This window comes from Sebastes fasciatus, chromosome 6 (genome assembly GCF_043250625.1).
Source record: "Sebastes fasciatus isolate fSebFas1 chromosome 6, fSebFas1.pri, whole genome shotgun sequence".
In the NCBI taxonomy this organism is placed as follows: domain Eukaryota; kingdom Metazoa; phylum Chordata; class Actinopteri; order Perciformes; family Sebastidae; genus Sebastes; species Sebastes fasciatus.
Genome location: NC_133800.1, coordinates 9,114,425 through 9,134,668, shown reverse-complemented (window position 1 = coordinate 9,134,668; position 20,244 = coordinate 9,114,425). Strand labels below are relative to the sequence as shown.

The 20,244-nt window shown below is 41.8% G+C and overlaps 1 protein-coding gene across 1 annotated transcript in view; it reads left to right on the top strand.

Moving 5' to 3' along the window:
• The window catches only part of pdzd2 (PDZ domain containing 2), a 46,939-nt gene that overhangs the window by 5,725 nt on the left and 20,970 nt on the right, over positions 1-20,244 (top strand). Inside the window, 5 exon segments of the mRNA XM_074637513.1 lie at positions 10,663-11,014; positions 12,386-12,864; positions 14,436-14,952; positions 18,332-18,477; positions 19,287-19,419. Of these exon segments, the coding sequence (XP_074493614.1) occupies positions 10,895-11,014; positions 12,386-12,864; positions 14,436-14,952; positions 18,332-18,477; positions 19,287-19,419 (1,395 nt within the window). The 5' untranslated portion in view covers positions 10,663-10,894.

Below are 20,244 nucleotides of genomic sequence, written 5' to 3'. Positions count from 1 at the left end.
GGTCTGATGAAGCCAACAGAACCACATCATCTGCAAAGAGAAGCAATTCTGAGGTCCCCAAACCGGACACTCTCCTCTCCCCAGCTGCGCCTTGAGATCCTGTCCAATACCCACTGAAAACATGTTTGACTTCATGCCTAGACATGGCTAATCATGGACACAGTTCTCACTCCGGTTATATAAGGACCGGATGGCCCGGTACCCCATACTCCAGCATTACCCCCACACAAGACACTGGGAGGACCTGGGAGACACGATCTTTAGCCTTCTCCAAGTCCACAACACATAGACTGAATGGGCAAACTACCATGACCCCTCAGGCTCAGCAGTTCTCCTCTCCTGCTGAACACAGCCTGAGCCAAACCCTGCTTTCTCCTCCTGAATCATCTGACAGTTTACCAGAACTTCCTTGAGGTCAACGGAAAGTCCTTCATAGGCTCCAAGAACACCTCCCACACCCAAATTTTTGCTTCGGTGACCGCGACATTTGCCTTAGGAGACCCTACCAGGAGCTATTCCCCCCGACAACACAGCTCCCACGCACAAACCCCTCCACCATGATAAGGTGGCCTTTCTTGGAGGGGTGGACAGACTGACTACTGAATATGACAGAAGTGCTCACCTACTGCTCACATTTACTTAATAAGTAAATCTTTTTGTTTTTACTTGAACGCTAAAACTAAAATCAGGTAAAAAGGAAGTTAGGAAATATATCACAAAATGGCTCTGGTCATTCATAGCAATAATAACAGGTAAAACATCTTTGCTCGGAATGATGATGTTTTTGTTTTAAAAGTGAAACTATCCTGTTATGGTGGGTTTAAAATAGTTCAGTTTTGATAGTCAGTCACCAGCTGATTGAAGGGTCCATAGTGGATCCCATTAATGGTGTTTCACCCTTTATTCTGTAACAATGTGACATTTCGGATGTACGGAAATGGGACTTTTTGTAATCCTTGGCCATATGGCGCCTTGGGTAAGAGCAGCGTAGAGGGGGAGGGGTAGGATGAGACATGTAGGTCAGCCTGAAACACAGAACAATAAGTAGGGGACTAATCCGTTTTGTTAAACTGTAAAGTAGAGAAATTTGTTCACCCAACAAAACAAACCACCATCTGAGTGTGCACACCTTGAGAAACACGTTGAGGCTTTTAAGTCCGAGGATGGTTGTCTGTGTATTAGTGAATATAAAGAGGTGCGGTATGGTGTAGCATCAAATTTAGGGAGTTCTGGAAGGTACTCCATAAGTCTGAAGGACAATATTAGAGATAGGAGGGAAGCAGAAACCTACTTTTGCATATGACACTGTATAGCTACTGTGATTACTTTCCAAAAGTTGTAAAACCTGAAGTATAAACTGCTTTACAGTATCTCTGTGTCTGATTTGAAACTGGACTTAAAGTCCAGGTAAAGCAAAAATAAATCTGTGTAGATATAGATGAGTTTGTCACACCACAGAAAAAAACTGTTATTAACCACCCAGACAAATTTGAATGATTAAAAGAAATTGCCAAGTATATAAAATTAGGTATCTAAATCATGAAAAAATAAGCTCTGAAATGCTGGGGGCGTGTCTGCTGCTACTTTTGCAGATTGTTAAGAGAGACTTCTGGTTCAGCCCTATGTTAACTTGAACGGGGATGGAATAATTCAATCGTGCGGCTCTTCTAGACTTTCCAAATGTTATTGGACCGAATCGATCAAATTCTAATCATTTCGCAGGGGTTGTGACGCTCAAAACAATTTATCCACCGGTTTGTAGACGCAATAATAGGGACGGAGGAGGCTACGGCGGAGCCTATATGACATAAGCACAAGTTAACTAAGTTCTGATAGGCTAGCATGACATTGGTACCAATGGATTCCTTAGGTTTTCTAGTTTCATATGATATCTTCACCCTAGCATAGGACAACCTCTGAAAGACCGTAAAGTTGGCCGAGGACGCCGGCATCCACAAGGAGTAGAAGAGGTTAAATACATAAACTGTGTCTTCTGATCAGCTTTCCATACAGTAATAATAATAATAATAGCGTAGGGAAGGATCACTACCAATCAAAATGTGTGCTTTGCTTTATTGTTCCTTTCCTCCAGGGTTTATACTGTTTCACACAAATAACAGATGGACTATTAACCACGATTCAAAGCATTTTACCATTGTTTCCAACAACAAATGTATTTGAAATCGATAAATAGTGCTGTTAGCTCTGTCGCTGCACAGGAACAGTGATCTGATCTTGAACCTGCTGGCCAGTTAGGGGCCTTTCTGTGTGGAGTTTGCATGTTCTCTCCCCGTGTTAGCGTGTTAGTTTCCTTCCTCCCACAGTCCAAAGACATGCAGGTTAGCTCAATTGTTGACTATAAATTGCCCGTGGGTGTGAACGTGACCGTGAATGGTTGTCTGTCTAGCAGCGCTATGGGTCAGCCCTGTGTTTGCCTGCCTCTAACCCAGTGTCAGCTGGGTTTAGGCTCCAACCCCCACAGATAATGGATGGATGGATGGATGGATAACAGTCAGGGATGAGACGAGGCAGTGAACAAGTCCTGCTGTAAATCTGTATCAATATAGACTGTAGGTAAGTGTCGAGCAGTGGGACAGAGATTATGTCCAGAGGGGGGAAGGGCTCCATTTAGAGGGATTTAGGTCATTACTGGAAATGTCATGTTAATACTGTTGTTATTTAAGTGATGTGTGTCAACAGTTGAACTGATTCTGCTTCTGTCTCCTCTGTCTCCTCTGTCTGTCAGTCTGTCTGTCTGTCTGAAGATTACAATTTAAAGCCTCTATGAAAAGGCCTCATTCACACACTGTGGTTTCAAGTTTGTCATATCTTGACAGAAGTCCAGATGCCAATTAAGACACATTCATTCACACTTAGCCATACTGTACATATGTGTCTCTGTTGGCCAGATCACAAATCAGATTGCCTCCATCTTTGTTCTCCTAACCCTTGTGCAATTTCGCAGTTTAGTTACAACAATAACAGTTTAGCTAGATAGCTATCAGCCATCCATCAGCTAACACAGAAACACTGGATGACTCACGTGAAGCCAGTTAAGTTTTGTCAGGCTCTCACGCTGCTCCCTTACTCATACAGATGACTGCTCCGCCATTTAATTACGTCTTCTGTATGACTGTATGTGTCGAAATCTTCCCGTTGGAGGGAGAATTATGGTTACTTTCAGTGTAATTTAGCTGCCATTATCACAGGACACGGACCACAGACCACTTACTGGTCTAGTCACACACAGGAGGAGCAAAGCTCACGTAAGCCTCTTGCATTTACAATTCTCCAGTAGAGTGCGTCTCGTGCAGTGCACTCAAATTTCTGTCTGTCCCTAATGTGTCCTGATTGCATTTACACTTAGCTGTTTTGCTATCTGATAGCTTATCTGATCCGCCCATTCTGGATTCTGTACATTAGCAGGCTCTGTGGATTTGATGAGCGCCAAAGTGTCCGACGGCCGACCGCTGGCGTGGTGTGTCGGGGCCTGAAGCAGGAAGCAGTGTATAGCAGCGAGAAGACGGCTCAGAGTTGTTGTATGCAGACCGAATGAGCGCCAAATGTTTATATGGACCGCCTATTGTGATTTCAATAATTCAGAAAGGGTGAGATTTATATTTATTGTCCCAGAGGGAGATTTGTTTTCGCTGCCAGTACAACCCAGAAATCTGCAGATATAGACAATACATAAAATCTTCATACATCCTATAGCTCACAACAGTGTCAGCGAGGCAGTTTGACACCGAACTCCTGCTGAACCCCATCTAGAGTCCTGTACTTCCGGCCAGATGGTAGTAATGTCAAGTGTTGATTGAAAGGGTGATCAGTGTTATTTGCTATTGTGAGTGTTAGGCGTGTGATGGCTCTGTGGTTGATGTCTGAGAGATTGGGGTGTGGGTAGGCAGATGATTTTGGAAGCAGTGTGGGTGATGCGGGTAAGTTTGTTTTTGTTGGAGACGGTTAACATGTAGGGTTGTGACTATTCATCTACTACATCGATGTATTGTTTCATATTCCTACGATCCAACTACATCGATAGGTACTCGGCAAGTTGTCCTTCACGGGAGATGTATATCGATATAAAATCGATTTAAAACGCAAAAGTCGATACTAAGGATTTGTACCTTGTCTTTCAGGACGACAAAGGTTATATGAAAGTGTTTTTAAGCACTTTTATCAGTAAAGAAATGTTAAACGTTACTCCGGTTCACTCTCCAGACATGCGCCAGCTTGCCAGCTCTGCCCTCTGCAGCGTGAGCATGCATCCTTGGCATGCATGCAGACGAATGGCACACTAGACTCCTCGCTCTCTCACCCGGTAGCGGCCACAGGCGCTGTTGTTTTTTTTCATTTAGAGCTTTCCCCGTCATGATATCTATGTCCACGCAGCATCAGCCTCACGTATCCAGCTGGAAAGCAGACGGTCTGCGAATCAAATTATCTCAGGAGTAAAGTAAAAAAACAAAACAGAAATTCAACTAACATCAGTCTAACATAGTTTTAAAATGTTTTTCCGTATGTTTTCATGTATGAAAAAAAAACCAAATGAACACTGTAAGTGGACTACTTGATTACTATAAGCAGATTATTTAAACAGCGTTTGTGTAGGAATGATTAGTGTCCCAAGCCGTTTGACCACTATAAGCGGTTGATCACTGTATTATTGCTCTACCGTTTAGGACAGAACAGCAGGTTAAACCACTGTTCATTTAACGTGAATAGAAGTTGGTTTATTATATTTTTTGTTAAATATTGCACTGCCTTGTATCTTGAGAACTGAAGCCGCAGGGCCTGCAGTTGCACATTTTATTATTTTCTAATAAAAGGTGTATGTATTTGCCATTAATCGTTGTTTACTTGATTATATCTGTAATTAATTTATCCTCGATTCCCTTACAAGAAAAACTATTTCTACTTACTACTATATACAGCTATTTATTTCACAGTCACACTGATTGAATTATTGGCAAAAAAAGTTACTGTATCGATTTCAAATCATTGAATCGTATCGTATCACTCTAGATGAGCCAAATATCTTCCTTGCATTGTATCGGAACCATGGAAATCGTATCGTATTGTATTGTTGTAAAATTGTATCGTTACACCCCTATTAACATGGTGAAGTAGCAGGGGGAATGGTACAGCACCACGGGTTGGATTATGCTTTTTAAAGCAACAACGGGTGGGGGCATCAGGGGGGTTGTTTATGTATAGAAGTGATGAGTTGATCAAAACTGAGTTGAGCTACCGTCCAATGATGGGTGTGTTTGATGTGCTAATGACCAGTTCTTTTGTTACGTCCACGTTCAGCTGCAGGTAGTGATCAGTGCATCGTTGTGTGAAGTGAGAAATAGAGTTTTGATAGGCTGTATCATCAGTTATTGCCATTGAGTAGTCCAAGTATGGCAGTGTCATCAGGTTTTTTTTATTTTTATTTTTTAATATTTTTGTATTGATTAAGGGTTCAACATATTACATAATACTCCTTTCTTCAAGAAATCACATTTCATGATTTTTACGGTTGTCATCACAGATAATATTGCAGCCTCACCCACACAGACATATACATGCTTATCACCCTCACCCCCCATTTTGTCTCTACTGTAGTATAATCTTGTCAATCATTTCTTTTTATCCTTTTTTTTCTCAGTAGAAACTCCAGTTTTTACTTTAAAAAAATCTATTTCTTTTAGTTTATATGTATTATTTATTTCCTGAAATGAAAATACTGAATTGTGGTTTGTAATATCCAATGAATTCCACAATTTATACACGTGTGGTTCGGCGTTTTGGAGAGTTATTGATGGGTTGTTGCAAAGTTGTATACGTTTAAGTATTTTTTCTATTTTTTCCAAGCGTTTAATGTACTATTAATTCAAAAATTTGCAGTTTTAATTTTTTGCTTGGAGAAAAGAGCTAGAAGTAAGCTATAAGGTTGTAACTGATGATTTCCATTAGCTATCCTTATCCTATCTATATCTATTCGTCATTTGTATCGTTGATTATATGGTCAATATATAACATTTGAGTTGTGTTGTGATAAAACTCCAAATTGGGAAGGTTTAGGCCGCCCCTCCCCTCGAGGATAAGGATATAATCTCCACTTAATCTGTGAGCTTTATTAGACCAGAAAGAAGTGAGTTCACTTCTTTAAAAAAAGATTTTGGTGGAATAATAGGTATAGTGTGAACAGAGGCAGGGCAGTGTCATCAGTTGAATTATATTAGTGCTGTGCCTGTTCAAAACATGCCTGTTCAGAACAGGCTGAATGCTTGGCCTGTGGCCAGGGGCAGACTTTACCGTTGGGCAAAGTAGGCAACTGCCTCCAACTAAAAGGGCCCCAAACAGCTATAGATTTATTATGATGGCGGCCCATAACAGCCTGCCAGCACACAGTTAAACTGAGCTGTTAAACCTGAAACACTCCTTGAAACAGCAGTCATCTGAAAGAACAAGTGCCTCTAGGGAATCGCCTGATTTTAGAAAATCATATAAGGCCTTATCACAGTCTAATGATAAGCTCAAGGCTAACGCGAGGTTGACAGCAGATCTGCAATCTGCAATAATATCTGACTCATGGGATCACAATGTCAAAATAATAACTTACATTTTATGTGATTTTCCAACACCACTGACATAGCTGACTTTAATAGATTCATAAGACAATAAGCATGTCGCAGCCATGTTCATCACTTTTCAGTGTTGCTGTGAGCTTCTTGCAAGTTCAAGCTGGTGAATGCAGGGTATTTACTGCGTAGACAAACTTTTGGCACCAAAGAAAAATCACCAGCGAAACAAAGATAAGAAATGAGAATAACATAAAACCAGCGGCTCTCGTTCTTCAGAGGCAGACCATTAAATTAGCAAAATAAAATGGCAAAAATCATCCAAAGAATGTTTAAAGAGAACTGGATACAGCGTCGGAGACCCATTCATTCCTATGAAAGATGTTCAGTGGCATGAAAGCTCGACTTCCAAGTATAAAATTACCTGGACCTTCCGGCCATCTTCCACATCTATTGGGCCCATAGCGTTTCCTTTAACCCCGCCTCCCAGCCCTCGGTCCAGCCTCGGCTGTGGCTCAGAGGTAGAGCGGGTCGCCCACAACTCGGAAGGTCAGCGGTTGCATCCCCGGTTCCTCCAGTCCACCTGTTGAAGTGTCCTTGAGCAAGATACTGAACCCCTAAAATTGCTCCCGAAGGCTGTGCCATCGGTGTGTGAATGAGTATTTCGATTGGATCCTGATGGGCAGGTTGGCACCTTGCATGGCAGCCTCTGCCATCAGTGTATGAATGTGTGTGTGTGAATGGGTGTATGCTGACATGTAGTTTAAAGCGCTTTGAGTGGTCGGAAGACTAGAAAGGCACTATATAAATGCAAGTCCATTTACCATTTACTCCCACCAAGATGAGAAGACGCAGTCCGTTGTTATAGCACTCGGTTCAGTTTGTCATTTGCTAAGCGATAGTTATACATACATACATAGGCTGCATACATACAGCACGAGGAACAATTGATAATCCATATGGAAACAAGAGTCCAAACTGAAGCATTTGTTGATGACTTGTGGCCCCTACCGGAACAGTAGTGAGGAGTCAGCAGTCAATGACAGAAGGAATAAAACAGTCAATATAATATGTTGTCAAAAAAATATGTTTTCAAAAAGTGTGAACCACCGCAACCATGAGAGATCCTTGAGCATACAGTCAAAAAATTAGCACAAAAAATATTATGCTGGTGGGTCCAGCAGTATGTGAACCGTGAGCCGTGGACAGACAGACAGACACACGACTGAATACATAATCTCCTGGCAGAGTTACAAAAACCACAGACAGCAAAAAAAACAATAACAGACTCTGTGCGTAACATACAGCCGTTGGCTGAACTCCCTCCAAACAGGAGGAGCTTCTCTTTAAGAACTCTGCATGTTTAGCTGAACCCAGAAAAGCTCCCGTTCATTTCGCGGAGCTTCCTCCCATTAGTCATCTAATATGCAACTGTAGATGTCTTCTTTGCCTCCTGATATCACATTTTGAAAGCTTCACCCCCCTGAGGTTCTACTATGCCCTCACCTCCACTACTTCCATGTAAACCTACACCTCCTATTCCAGTCCGTGGTTCAGCTCAGGCCAGAACTGGGGCAGGCCCTGTTTGCCTTCAGTTGGAGTGTACAGGAATAGTAGAGGCAGATGGTACCACAAAGCCCAACAGTTTATTTGAAGCCCAAGCTCTGCATAGTCATTAAAGTGTGGTCTCATGGTAGCCTGCGTTTTTGTCTATATCTGCCACAGATGTGGCTGCACTCAGCTCTCTGTCTGTAGTTAAGCGTGTAGATGAAGGGTCAACCCAGATTCCTCACTTCACATAGGAGCCCTTCACTGTGCGAATGGGGCCCCTGAAGGACTCCGTTGGCTCGGTGTGTCCCAGACCATATTTTACATAAACTTAACATCACTGTCAGCCATTCACAAACCATAACTTTATAAGTTATAGAAGTTAAGCATATGCTTATGGATATATTTTTATCATCCAGGCAGTCGTATGTTTTCATTTATTTCAGTAGGGGAAAGTGGGGTGAGACCAGTCACTTTTTAGTTTTGGTGTATTTCCGGATGTTGTACATTACTATAAATGGTAAGATTTAGCATAAATAAACTGTTAGATTTGGTTAAAAAACATTATGGTTTGGCTTAAAATGACTTCATTGCACATAGGACACAAACGGCGGTCTCCTGGGGGTAAGTCCGGTGTTTGTTGGACCCACCCATCCACCCACGAACCACCAGTAGTGGACTTTCTCGCTTGTTATACCAGTTATTATTCCATCATGTTATTATGGTAGTGGCTAGAAGGGGGCCCGCAAACTGAGGAAACTCTCGTGAGATTCTTAAGGTTAGGCATCGACCTTGAATGGTAAAGGTTAGGATAGTTCATTGGACAGCGAGTCTCGCGAGAGTTTTTGCAAGTTTTTGCAGATTTCGGATCAGAATTCGCAGTTTGGGGCTTTCTTCTAGACACGACCCGTTAATATTCAACGTAACTTTCATTCACAGTCGCTCGATATACTACGTCACCTGCTCTGCGTTTGCTCGTCGTACTACATCACGACTGTTGTCTGCAGACTAACAAAGGTATTTGTGATACGTAAAAAGGCTCGTTGGAGAAGAACTGCGCCTCGCCTGGAAAACAGACATGATCAGGCAGCAGCAGCAGGGGGTGGAGACAAAAAGCTGCTGTCAAGAGTTTCCAGCTGTTTCCAACATCCTTCATAGAATTTACAGGAAGTCACAGGAAAAGTTACATCCTGTTAGATCTGATCTATAGGCTACTTGTAGTTTGCGGACAGATTTGTTTGTAAATATATGTGGAAATGTGGGTGTATCTGGCCTTGGATTCTATCCTTTATTATTTTTGTCTGCCTTGTAAAGCTCATAAGTACTAGATAAATAACCTTCATTAATATTATTATTATTATCAACCACACAAGATAACAGATCCTTCATTGCACAATGTGAGACTAATGGGTTACAATCTAGTGTTAAATATTACAAATACACAGAAATTTTGGATTTTGGATTTTGGATAGTGTTCGTTCTCAAAACTAAGAGCCAATCAGGCACAACTGCAGCCAGCTCGATCTCGTGAGGTTATCGTTGCCCACGTGTTCATGACATCAGAGCAAGATCAGATCAAGTCGGACACGAATCTAACCGGCATGCATTGTGTGCGGCGATCGCCGGTGATCGATTCTGCGCAGGCCTGGCTCATCTCCAACAGGCCTAAAGACAAAATGCTTCCTCCTTGTGTCATCACAAGGCCATATATAAAATGAAATAATTTAAAATATGGTCAAATCTTTTGCATGTTGTATTTTTTTTAATTATTATTCTTAAAGTGTGATTCAGTTGGATTTGACTGTTTTACTTAAATAGTTGCTGAGAACAAGAAGATAGGTAGCCTCTTTAATCTTCATACTGCAACATAAACATAATGATCCACAAATGTAATAGGATTTTTTACTTTTGTTTCTGGGAACACACACACACACACCGAACAATCTCTCTAACAACATGTTGCTCATCACAGCCACACGTCTCCCTCTGTTGATATTAAAACTGTGGAGCTCCAGACAGTCATTTTTCAAAAAAATTAAAATGGCACGCAGCCGTTGTCCTGGTTCGGTTCTCCGGTGTTTTGGATGGAGACACCGGGAGAGGAACAACTTTTACTGAGCGATGATTTTTCATGGAACTCTGCGTTTTCAATGCGTTCGTCCCCAACATGCCAGTTGATTTGCATCAGAAACTGCAGAAGTATTACTCAAAACAACAAGTTTGACGTGCACATAAGCACAGAATGTTCTGTGTTTTTGAAGAGCTACTCATTAATCCTCATTCTGTCTCTCTGGAAATAAATGCCATAATCGGAATAACATGTTTTTGGCTTTCGGAAAGATTTTGGTCATGAAACCAAGCGTTGACTGTCTGTAACACAGGTCAGCAGCAGTTAGTGTCAAGGACAACCTTGCAGAGTTCCCCAGTGTAAGGCTTGTACTGTAGCTGCTGTCAACAAACAAAAACATATTTTCATTATTCTCTTTTTTTTCTTTACCTTTTTATCGACTACAACAATGTGACATGTGATTGTGTTCTCTTTTAGGAAATGGCCTGATGCTGCAGACGCCACAGCAGACATATCCTGCCAGTAATCTGATATTTTCCACCGTGGCTCATCTGGAAATCTCGGAGTAGAGTTTGTCCAGTTTCTCTGCAGCCCCCCCTCCTCTTTCAGAGATGGATTTGGGGCTGTCGGCCCACACTGGTTCCTGTGTCTGTTGGAAGCATCAGAGTGTCTGTTGGTGAGGGACCCCCAACAGGCCCAGGATGCCAGGATGCCCATCACTCAGGACAACGCCCTCAGCATCCTCCCACTGCTGGAGAACTGGCACGGGGCTCAGACCACAAGATCACAGCAGGACCACAACCTGAATCAGGACAATGCTGGCTACAAGGTATTTCATCCCCCATGCTTCTACTTAAATATAGAATCTCAAATACAACATTACGGCAGTGTATTGCTGCCAAAAAAAGGTGCTCAGTTTCTTATTATAACGAGAAACCTTTCTCCTTTTCACATTATAACAAGATATTTGTCATGTTATTATGACTTATTTTATACCAACTTATTCAATTTGGTGGTCAGACTTTCAGATAATCGATGATATGTTCATCCAGGGTACATAATTAGAACTATATTATATCATTATTTGATTGATCTAATACTCGTGTGGACTTTACCATTATGCAAGGTATGTAGGCCTGGGGCCCCCCAACTAAAAGAGGCCCCTAAAAGCCATAGATATACTTTGATGTTTAGATATAAAACATATTCTAACTCAGATATACTCTGCAATAACCTACAAAATGCCCTCAAAGTGCTTCTATTATCATCGTCAACGGTCCAGATTAATGGACTACAGAGTTGCGAACATGTCCCGCCTGGAGGGATTTTCATTACATCTGGCACAAACATCTACCTGGACTCAAGGAGGAACTGATTAGAATTTGGTGGACACATTTTGAATTCATATGCTAATTATGTCAATTTCACACAAATGTCTAACAGGATAAAATTATGAAGTGATGACATTTTGGACTGGCATGGATGCGGAGGCATACAACCTTGAGACGCTAATTCTGGCTTAAGTATCAACACTCATCCCCTGTATAGGCTTGAAAGGGCTCGAGCTGTAGTTAGCTTGAATTCACAGCAGTTATGAATTCCAATGTCCACTGCATCTATTTCAGTTGTGCTTTTGGTGGAGAAGGAATATAGGATGATTGTGGGTAAAAAGATCACTGTCAACGTACAAATGGCCAGTCAAGTGACACCGTGAAATTCATTTGTGTGTCCTGGTTAAATAAGTGGGGCTGGAAGCTTGGTGGCGCAGTGACCGCTTGCTCTCTCTGTAGCTGACAGAGCAGCAAGTTAACACGGTTAATTCAAGCGGATGTATTTGTACCACCCATTCCCGTCTGATGACTGATTGCAGATCAAGTTATACTCCGGCAGAGCAGGGTTATATAGAGCAGCTAATATGATCCTTCCTCCCTCAATGACTCAATGGCTCTCCATCATGTCAAAATTCTCCAATATGAACTCTGTGACTGTGACACCGCCTTGGTGAGCTGAGATTACAACAACTGCATTAAAATGAACTGATCTCATTTTTCTGGTCAAAGAAACTGCGTGCAGCGTTTCAGAATGTTAAAACAAATGATTATTACTTTGTAGGAAATGCAGGTTTAGTTGTTAAAGGCTTTACACCAGATGTTATCATCCAGCTCCATTCACTGATGGATCATTCTTCTTCTTCATCCAGCAGGTGGATCAGGACTCCTACCAGAATGGGGAAGGGGACAGTGTGTGCAGTAGCAGCAGTGTTAACAGTGTTAGTGTGGAGGACATGGCCCTGTGTCTGGCTGCCATTCAGAAACTGATGGAGTACATTAACTTTAACTTCATGGATGCTGACACCGCTCCGTCGGTCAGCCCGTTCTCCTGCAGGGAGGGGTTAGACGTTGAGGTTCACGCTGTCTCCCTCAGTAAAGACGGTGGGGACACCGCTGAGTTTGGCCTCAGCTTCGGTAACATCCCTATTTTTGGGGATCCTGACGGGAGAAAGAAGGGAGGCCCGAGGAGGAGGAGGGACCAGGGCCCCATCATGGATGTGGGCTGCATCTGGGTCACAGAGGTGAGGAAGAGGAGCCCAGCAGCCCGCTGTGGGGGGATCAAACTGAGAGACGAACTGCTGTCACTCAACGGACAGCTGATGGTGGGAGTGGATGTCAGTGGGGCCAGGTAAGACGACTTTAATGGAAACTGAAACCATGAACCAGACAAATGTCTATTGTCTCACAGTTTATATCATCATATCATGCCATCACATCATTGCCTAGCCCTACTCTGAAATCCAAGAGGCAGCTGTGAAATGATAGCTGAAATATGAAATATACTCATCGTTAAATACAGAAGGTAAAAATAGTGAAACTACTCAAAAACTAAAATATTCTTTTTAAAAAAAACACAATTCATATTGTACTATTCCAAAAATTTCTGCAAGAATATTACAGCCACTATTTGGAAAAAATAAAGAAACAATTAAAGCTGCAAGCTGTGCTAAACGGGCCCTCGCACCTTCCCGCACATCGGAGTACTGGCGGGACGTCCGTTGATGCAGCCCAGCCGTGAATTTCCGCAACCGTCGGACACTTTGCGCACAACGTTATTTGGAGCTGGAAATGACGTATCGCAAAACTGCGTCCACTATGTGGCGCTAAAGACCACACATTAAATATACGTCATGTTGCTGTATACTGTGTCAATTTCATGTAAATCCGATGATCTTTGTCAGATAGGGCTGACTTCCTGTTGTCAGTAGGTGGCGCTATGATTATGACTCAACATGGGCGTGTAGATGTCTTCAGACTTGGACTCTTCTCCATCATGTGAAATCTGGGACAGATTAGACTCCAACGCCGTTCCACGAAAACACATGAGCTTCACAATTTGGCATCGTTAAGGTCTTGAGATTCTGTGACCAAATTTGAGATGGATCTGTTGAATCCTCGTTTTGAAAAGTTTCATACCTTTACAAGTGCTTAAAGTGCCTAAAATTGTTTGAGGTACAAAGCTTTAGTTGGAGGGTCATACCAACCACATTTGAAATGAATCTGATAAACCGATAAAAGGAGTTTGAAAAGGTTTGCATAAAATACATGAAAAATGCATAAAATTCTAAATTTAGCGGAGCTAATGAAAGCCTATGGCTGTATTTGAGACCGCCTACTACATACTACTACTGTGTTCCTCAGTAGTATGCAGTATGAAACTGTTAAATCAATTTATTTTGTAGTATGCTAGGCAAGGCTTTAGCCTTTACACCAGCTCTTAAAGCACTGGAGAAAAATTGCAATATTATCGCAAAATGTAACTTATTGAACTTTTTTTTGTTTGTTTACTTTATAAGATTCTGCAGGTTTAGCTCCACCAGCCCTTAAACTATTTATTTTATCATGGGAAAATATGACAAGCAGGATCATCAACGAGTGGAGACTGTAAATATAAAAAACATTGCTCGACATAATTGCTGTCTTACACAAACTGCTTTTTCAGTTACTGCAACAAAACAGTGGACTGATATCCCTACAGATATGATAGTAATGTTAAAAAAGGGTCATGTTGTCTGGCTGTGTTTGACAAAATGAAAGCACTTTGTAGTAGCTTTAATATAAAACCTGTACAGAATGCATGAAGAGACTACCTCCACCCATAGAGGTGGAAATGTGAGGACACTTAAGGACTGTAGTTTTCCTTATGATATTTGAACCTGGATGTAATGACAGCATTATCCCGTCAATGCTTTTGTACAGTTACCTGGCTGACCAGTGCTGGAATGGAGGCTGTATCTACCTGATCATGCTGCGGCGAGTCAAGCGGAAGGCTCCTCTCCCTCCCTGTAACATCAACGGCGGCGTCGGTACCCCCGTCAGCAGCAACAGCTGTGAAGACCAGCAGCGGGCCAGAGCGGCCTCTGAGCCCTCGGACAGCTCGGCAAACTGCAAACGCACACGCAAGTTCGGTGTCATATCGCGATCGTCCTTTAACCGAGACAACAGGGACAGCACCGACTCCGAACTCCAGAGCTGTTACAACGGCTGCAATGGCTCCTCCACTGCCGCTGATGCAGGAGTCAGTCCTCCAGCAGATGACTCAGGTTGCATCGTCTCCACACACACACCCACAGAGGAAAGCAAAGACACCTGTCCTCAGGTGAGAACTATTCCCCAACATCTACTCAGAGGAAGCACTGCCACCCTGCCTGCAAGGTGTCACAGTCAGCTGCTGGAGTGCAAAATGGATTCTTTCAGCAGTGAAAATTCAAGCCAGGTAAGACTTGCTGCTGACATACATGGCTCTAACTTAAAGCACAAACACAAGGGACAAGAGTTGGGGTTTTATTCTGAATTTGTTATTCTTGAGCGAGACACTTACAGCAGCCCACAGCTCCTAAAATAGTTAGGATGGGTTATATGCAGAGGTATGTATATGACAAATAAAGTTTTCTCTTCTTCTTAACTGGCAAATGGACTAAATACTAAATACTAATCTAAATACTCATTCACACCTTGATGGCTCAGCCTTTGGGAGCAATTTGATAAAAGATATATATGGCGAGTTAAAATTAGTCGACTCAATTTCCATTCTTGCTCAAACGCAAGATCGTTCCTTGGTCGCACTTGTTCGCTCACACACATTCGCCGCTGCTTTCCAGGGGCGCCCTAATATGACTTGAGGCCCCCGGGGCCACGGATGTTTTGAAGGCCCTCCCCTCCCTTCACAATAGGTCATGGCAACTTTAATTCAGAATCATCCGTCAATGGACAGTGACAAAATATTAAATAAGTGCCCTCCTAATCAATAAAGAGATTATGAAAGTCATCACTATAAGACAATACGTCTTATATATAAGTAGGCCTGTGTGCACAATGGCAACACAAAATCAGTCTTTTCAATTAAAAACCTGCCATGGGGCAGCTGGGGGGGCAACATAGTATTTACTTGAAAACATATTTTCTAATGTGAGTTGGTTGTGTATGAATATAATTTTACAGCAGACGTGGTTGGTATTTGTTGTAATGTTTTTCTGCCCCGTAGTGGCCGAAATGAATCAATACAGTTCTAAACAATTCTATTAAAGAAAAATCTCTCAATCTGTTCTTATATCCACTTCTCATGTTACGTAACTCTACCACCTTCTAGGCAAATTGGTAATGAAGCTGATCCCAAGCATCAAAGCTTCCTCGGCCTCGTTTGACACTTGGAATAGATTAGCGTCAGAGTGCTGCTCTCTGTTTTCTTTTAAGGACGGAGCTGTTGTGTGTGCTGAGTAGTCAGCAGCATTGTGGATGTAGGAGTGCAACAGGAGGGGGAGTGGGATGACGACGGCTCTATTAGCAGCGGGACTGCTAATATAATAATTTCCTGTTGTGGTACCAAGATCCATATCTATAACCAAAAACATATTGTTTAAATAATGTATTTGGTGTGTTTTTTTCTTTTTTTGTAAACTGTCAGGAACGCAACATGTTCTATATCACATCTAATGCCAAGGAAAATAAAATAAGCTTCACAGAAAATAAAGAACATAAAGGTATGGCATTAAGGTACGACAACCTGCAGCAATTAAAAGCAACTCAACTGCCACTAAATTTCAATTAAGAACAAAACCATAAAACAAAACTAATCAAATGAAAGGAGACAAACATTTTTTCACCAATGTGAATGTTGTAGTATGTCCAATACAACCTGGCAGAGTATTCAAGCACCTCGAAGCATCAATCTGTCACCCAACAATCAATCACCGACTGTTGATGGCGCCTCTTCATGCAAATGCAAGTTGGTCATAAAGGGCACTTCTCTCTCTCCCCCTGCTTTGATTATGTGTTGTGTGGCCCACTGCACATGCTGTACCCCGGCTCTGCCCATAGAACAAACACTTTGAGGTGAAGGAACACACTTAAATATAGCTTTTCTATCAAATCTTGATGGTTTGAAATGATTGCAATAACTGCTGTTTGAGGAATCGTGTCAAGAGTTTTACACTCGTCTCTTTTATAAAGTCAATCCGTGTTTTTTGCAGTTGGCCACTGGCGGATGTAATTCATAACTAGAGTCTCTGCCAACAGTGACAAGCAGAGATTAACCTGAGACAGCTGTTGGAACAGGTTGACGAATATCGCTTTAATAAACCCATGACAACCTGTGTCAGTAGAGATTGGTGTGGAGCTCTGGAAACTAAATGACTCCTGGTGGGAAAAAAAGTCACCATTGTGCTCAATGGAGAAACAGTCATCATACCACTTTGTCACAAAAAGAGAAAACGCCTGCAATCATCTCAAAAACAATTACTATTTCAAAATGATCAAAGTTGGGGTCCCTGGTGCAGGCCCAGCAGCCAGGTGTTCAGTGGTCCACAGATCTGTGTCCAGATGTCTGAAAGGATAAATAGGATCACCACCCTATAACAGCTGGTCTGAGGAAACCAGAGAGTGATGGGGATAGTGGTTTAACATGTGTGTCAGAGGATTGAGACAGAGAGCACATCAGAGGATTTGTAAATGAGGTATAATGTCTGTCACCAGCGTGTTTGTGCCCTAGATGGAGATGACCTCTCTTACATAAATCCTTTTAGGTCTGCAAGTCGTCAAAATGGCTGATAAAGCTGTGAGCAGTGGCAGTGCAGAGGTTAAGCAAGACTAAGGGCCCTGTTTTAATCGCACAAGCGCAATGACTAGCACAACATGGTATAGGTCTTGGGCGCACGGACTGTGTGGGCACCTCCAAGCACAACTGCTATTGTTCATGTGTGTACAGAAGCGCAAGGTGCAAAAGGGCTGGCTGAAGTGGGATATGAATTGGGTGTGGTGATTAATAAATACACGTGATACATGTGTATCAAATTTCATGGCAATTCATTCAAGAGTTGTCAAGATATTTCACTAAAAACCAAACCATAGACTGTATATAACAAGTGGACGTAGTCACCGTGATATAACTCATTGGTTTGTGGGTGGCGCTAAGTACAACCGAATCTGAACAAGACATTTTTAGAATGTTACAAAATGTTACAATTAAAGGTGCTCTATACAATATCCAGAGCATTAATATAGCATCAAACAACTATTTGCTATGTAAAGATATAGTGGAGTAAAGTCTACCTGAGCAGAAAATGAAGTCACTCTCACTCTGTATGTGTTGTAATCCCAGCTGGCCGCGCGTGCCTTTTAGTGCATGATGGTGCATGGCGGTTACAGCTGATTACGCCATTCCGACTGACGGTACTGTCTCGGAAGCGTAACACCCACCCTCCGGTCAAACTTTGGCTCTTACACAATGTCTACGTAGTGAAAGCAGCACATGGGCAGAGCAGCAGTAGCAGCTCCAGTCCTCCATCAGTGTCTGCACAGGATGCGTGCGTTCAGGCAGTGTTGAGTGTAGGTCCTCACAAAAGTGTCCATGCTTAGATACTTTCGAGTGCTCTCGAATACCATAGTCGCATATAAAAAAAATATCATCGAAGGGTTAGACTCTTGAACTTTGGATTCGTAGTTTTCTATTCGTAGGATTCGTTGGTTGCCACATTTTGCCAATTTTGAAGTCAATATGGTCACATGGTTGATTTGATGTTATTTGTATGTATATTATTTGTATCTTATCCCTGATTTGATATATTGTTTGATGTGTGTTTGTTTGTGCTCCTTCGTAGCCCAGAGAGGGCAGCTACATCTGGAAGATGCATATGGTGAAGGGCGAGGAGGGCCTGGGCATACAGATAACAGGAGGGCGTGGCTCCAAGCGCTCGCCTCATGGGATCATTATCGCTCATATAGAGAAGGCTGGTGCCATTTACAGGTACAGTAAGTCCTGATAAACGCAGCAAAAATGTACTTGCTTTGGTACTATGTTGTTGTAGGTGTAGCTCATTATCTCTGGACTCCTCAGAGAATCTTTAGAATACTGTCAAGGTTTACACTATATGAGGACCTCCCTACAGTACATTAATAATCTGTGTTCTTGTTTGAATTATTAAAGGGTAACTTTGGTATTTTTCAACCTTTTCATTTTCCCATATTTATGTGTTTAAGTGACTAATGGGGACAACATTTTTTTTTAAATTGGTCAAGTACTGAGGGAGAACGCTGCAGCCGCAATTTCAAAAATTTTTGTCCCCAATAGTCACTTAGACACAAACACATGAGAAAATAGGGTCCAGGTTGAAAAATGCCGACTGTCTTCAAATTTGCTATAAAGTTTGCTTTTATATGTTCAAACCTTTATTACAATTACTAATTTATTAATCTGATGGTCCTGATTATTTTATCCCTCACCAAGAAGCTTATGTTTTCAGTTTTGTTTGTTAGTTAATATCTCAAAATGTGTTAACAGATATTTGGTGTAATTTTTTTGTCATTTTTTGAATTTTTTTTGCAATATTTGTAGTACTTTAGCTGCTACACTTTTTTAAATCAAACAAATCTGGAGTACGTATCCCACAGTTGTCACTCACTATGTCTATTTCATTGCTAATCCGGATCAAGATACAGGTCCTCTCGCATGTTTTAAGTGGTGGAGAATAGTTCAGCTGTAGTTTGTGTGTGTGTGTGTAAATGTATAGTATGTGTAAGTGTTTCTGTCTAAATGCGTATGTGTGTGTGTTTCAGGGACGGTCGTCTTCATGCTGGTGATGAGTTGCTGATGATTAATGGTCAGTCTCTGGTGGGTCTCACTCATCAGGAGGCTGTTAGTATCCTCCGCTCCACTTCTGGTCTGGTCCAGCTGGTGGTGGCCAGCAGGGTAGGTACACACACACGCACACACTGTCTTTTGAAAATAAATTTGGCTTCTTCTAACTAAATATGACCGTAGCTCTAAGGTGCAAAGTTCAGCAACAGTGAACAAAATGCTGTGAGAATAAGAGAGTTTAGGTAAGATGTCAGTTTTACACTTGTGCAACTGGACACATGGCAGTGATGCTACAAAAACAAGGCTGCTACATGCAAAAAATCATAAGAGGGATTTTAAGAAAAGATTGCATAAAAGCTGCCTCCAAGTGCAGAGAACCCGATACTGTACATGTGCAATTTCAGACTCAAAGAACTTGTACATATACCATCAATCCCTGCCAGGGGGATTTCAGTGTAAAGGTCGGGGAACACTCAGGACAGCTCCAGGATCAGCACCCTGGACAGCGGTCAAGACAGCAATGGACCCACTGAAGACAAATCCAAACACTCCACATCTTCATAACTCCAGAGTTTTTTAACTCCAAAACTTTTTGTCCTTGCTGTGGGAAGAAATTTGAGTCCAAATTTTTGTTTTTCTCCTGATCCGTGTGGGAAGCCACTGAAAGAAAAGAGCCATGTCACGATAACTACTTTTATTGTTCCAGAAATAATTGCGATAAACAATATTATTGTAATTTTAAGACCATTTTATGCCACTGATATCATGATAATATAATAGCATAATAATGCAAATACACCCTTTCAAAGAGAAATGCATTTTTAATTCTTAAGAATATTCAGACATTGGAATTGGAATGTGACATTGTTTTTAAAATATACTAAATAAATAAAACATAAATAAAATAAAACCACATAACCAAAACAATAAATAAAA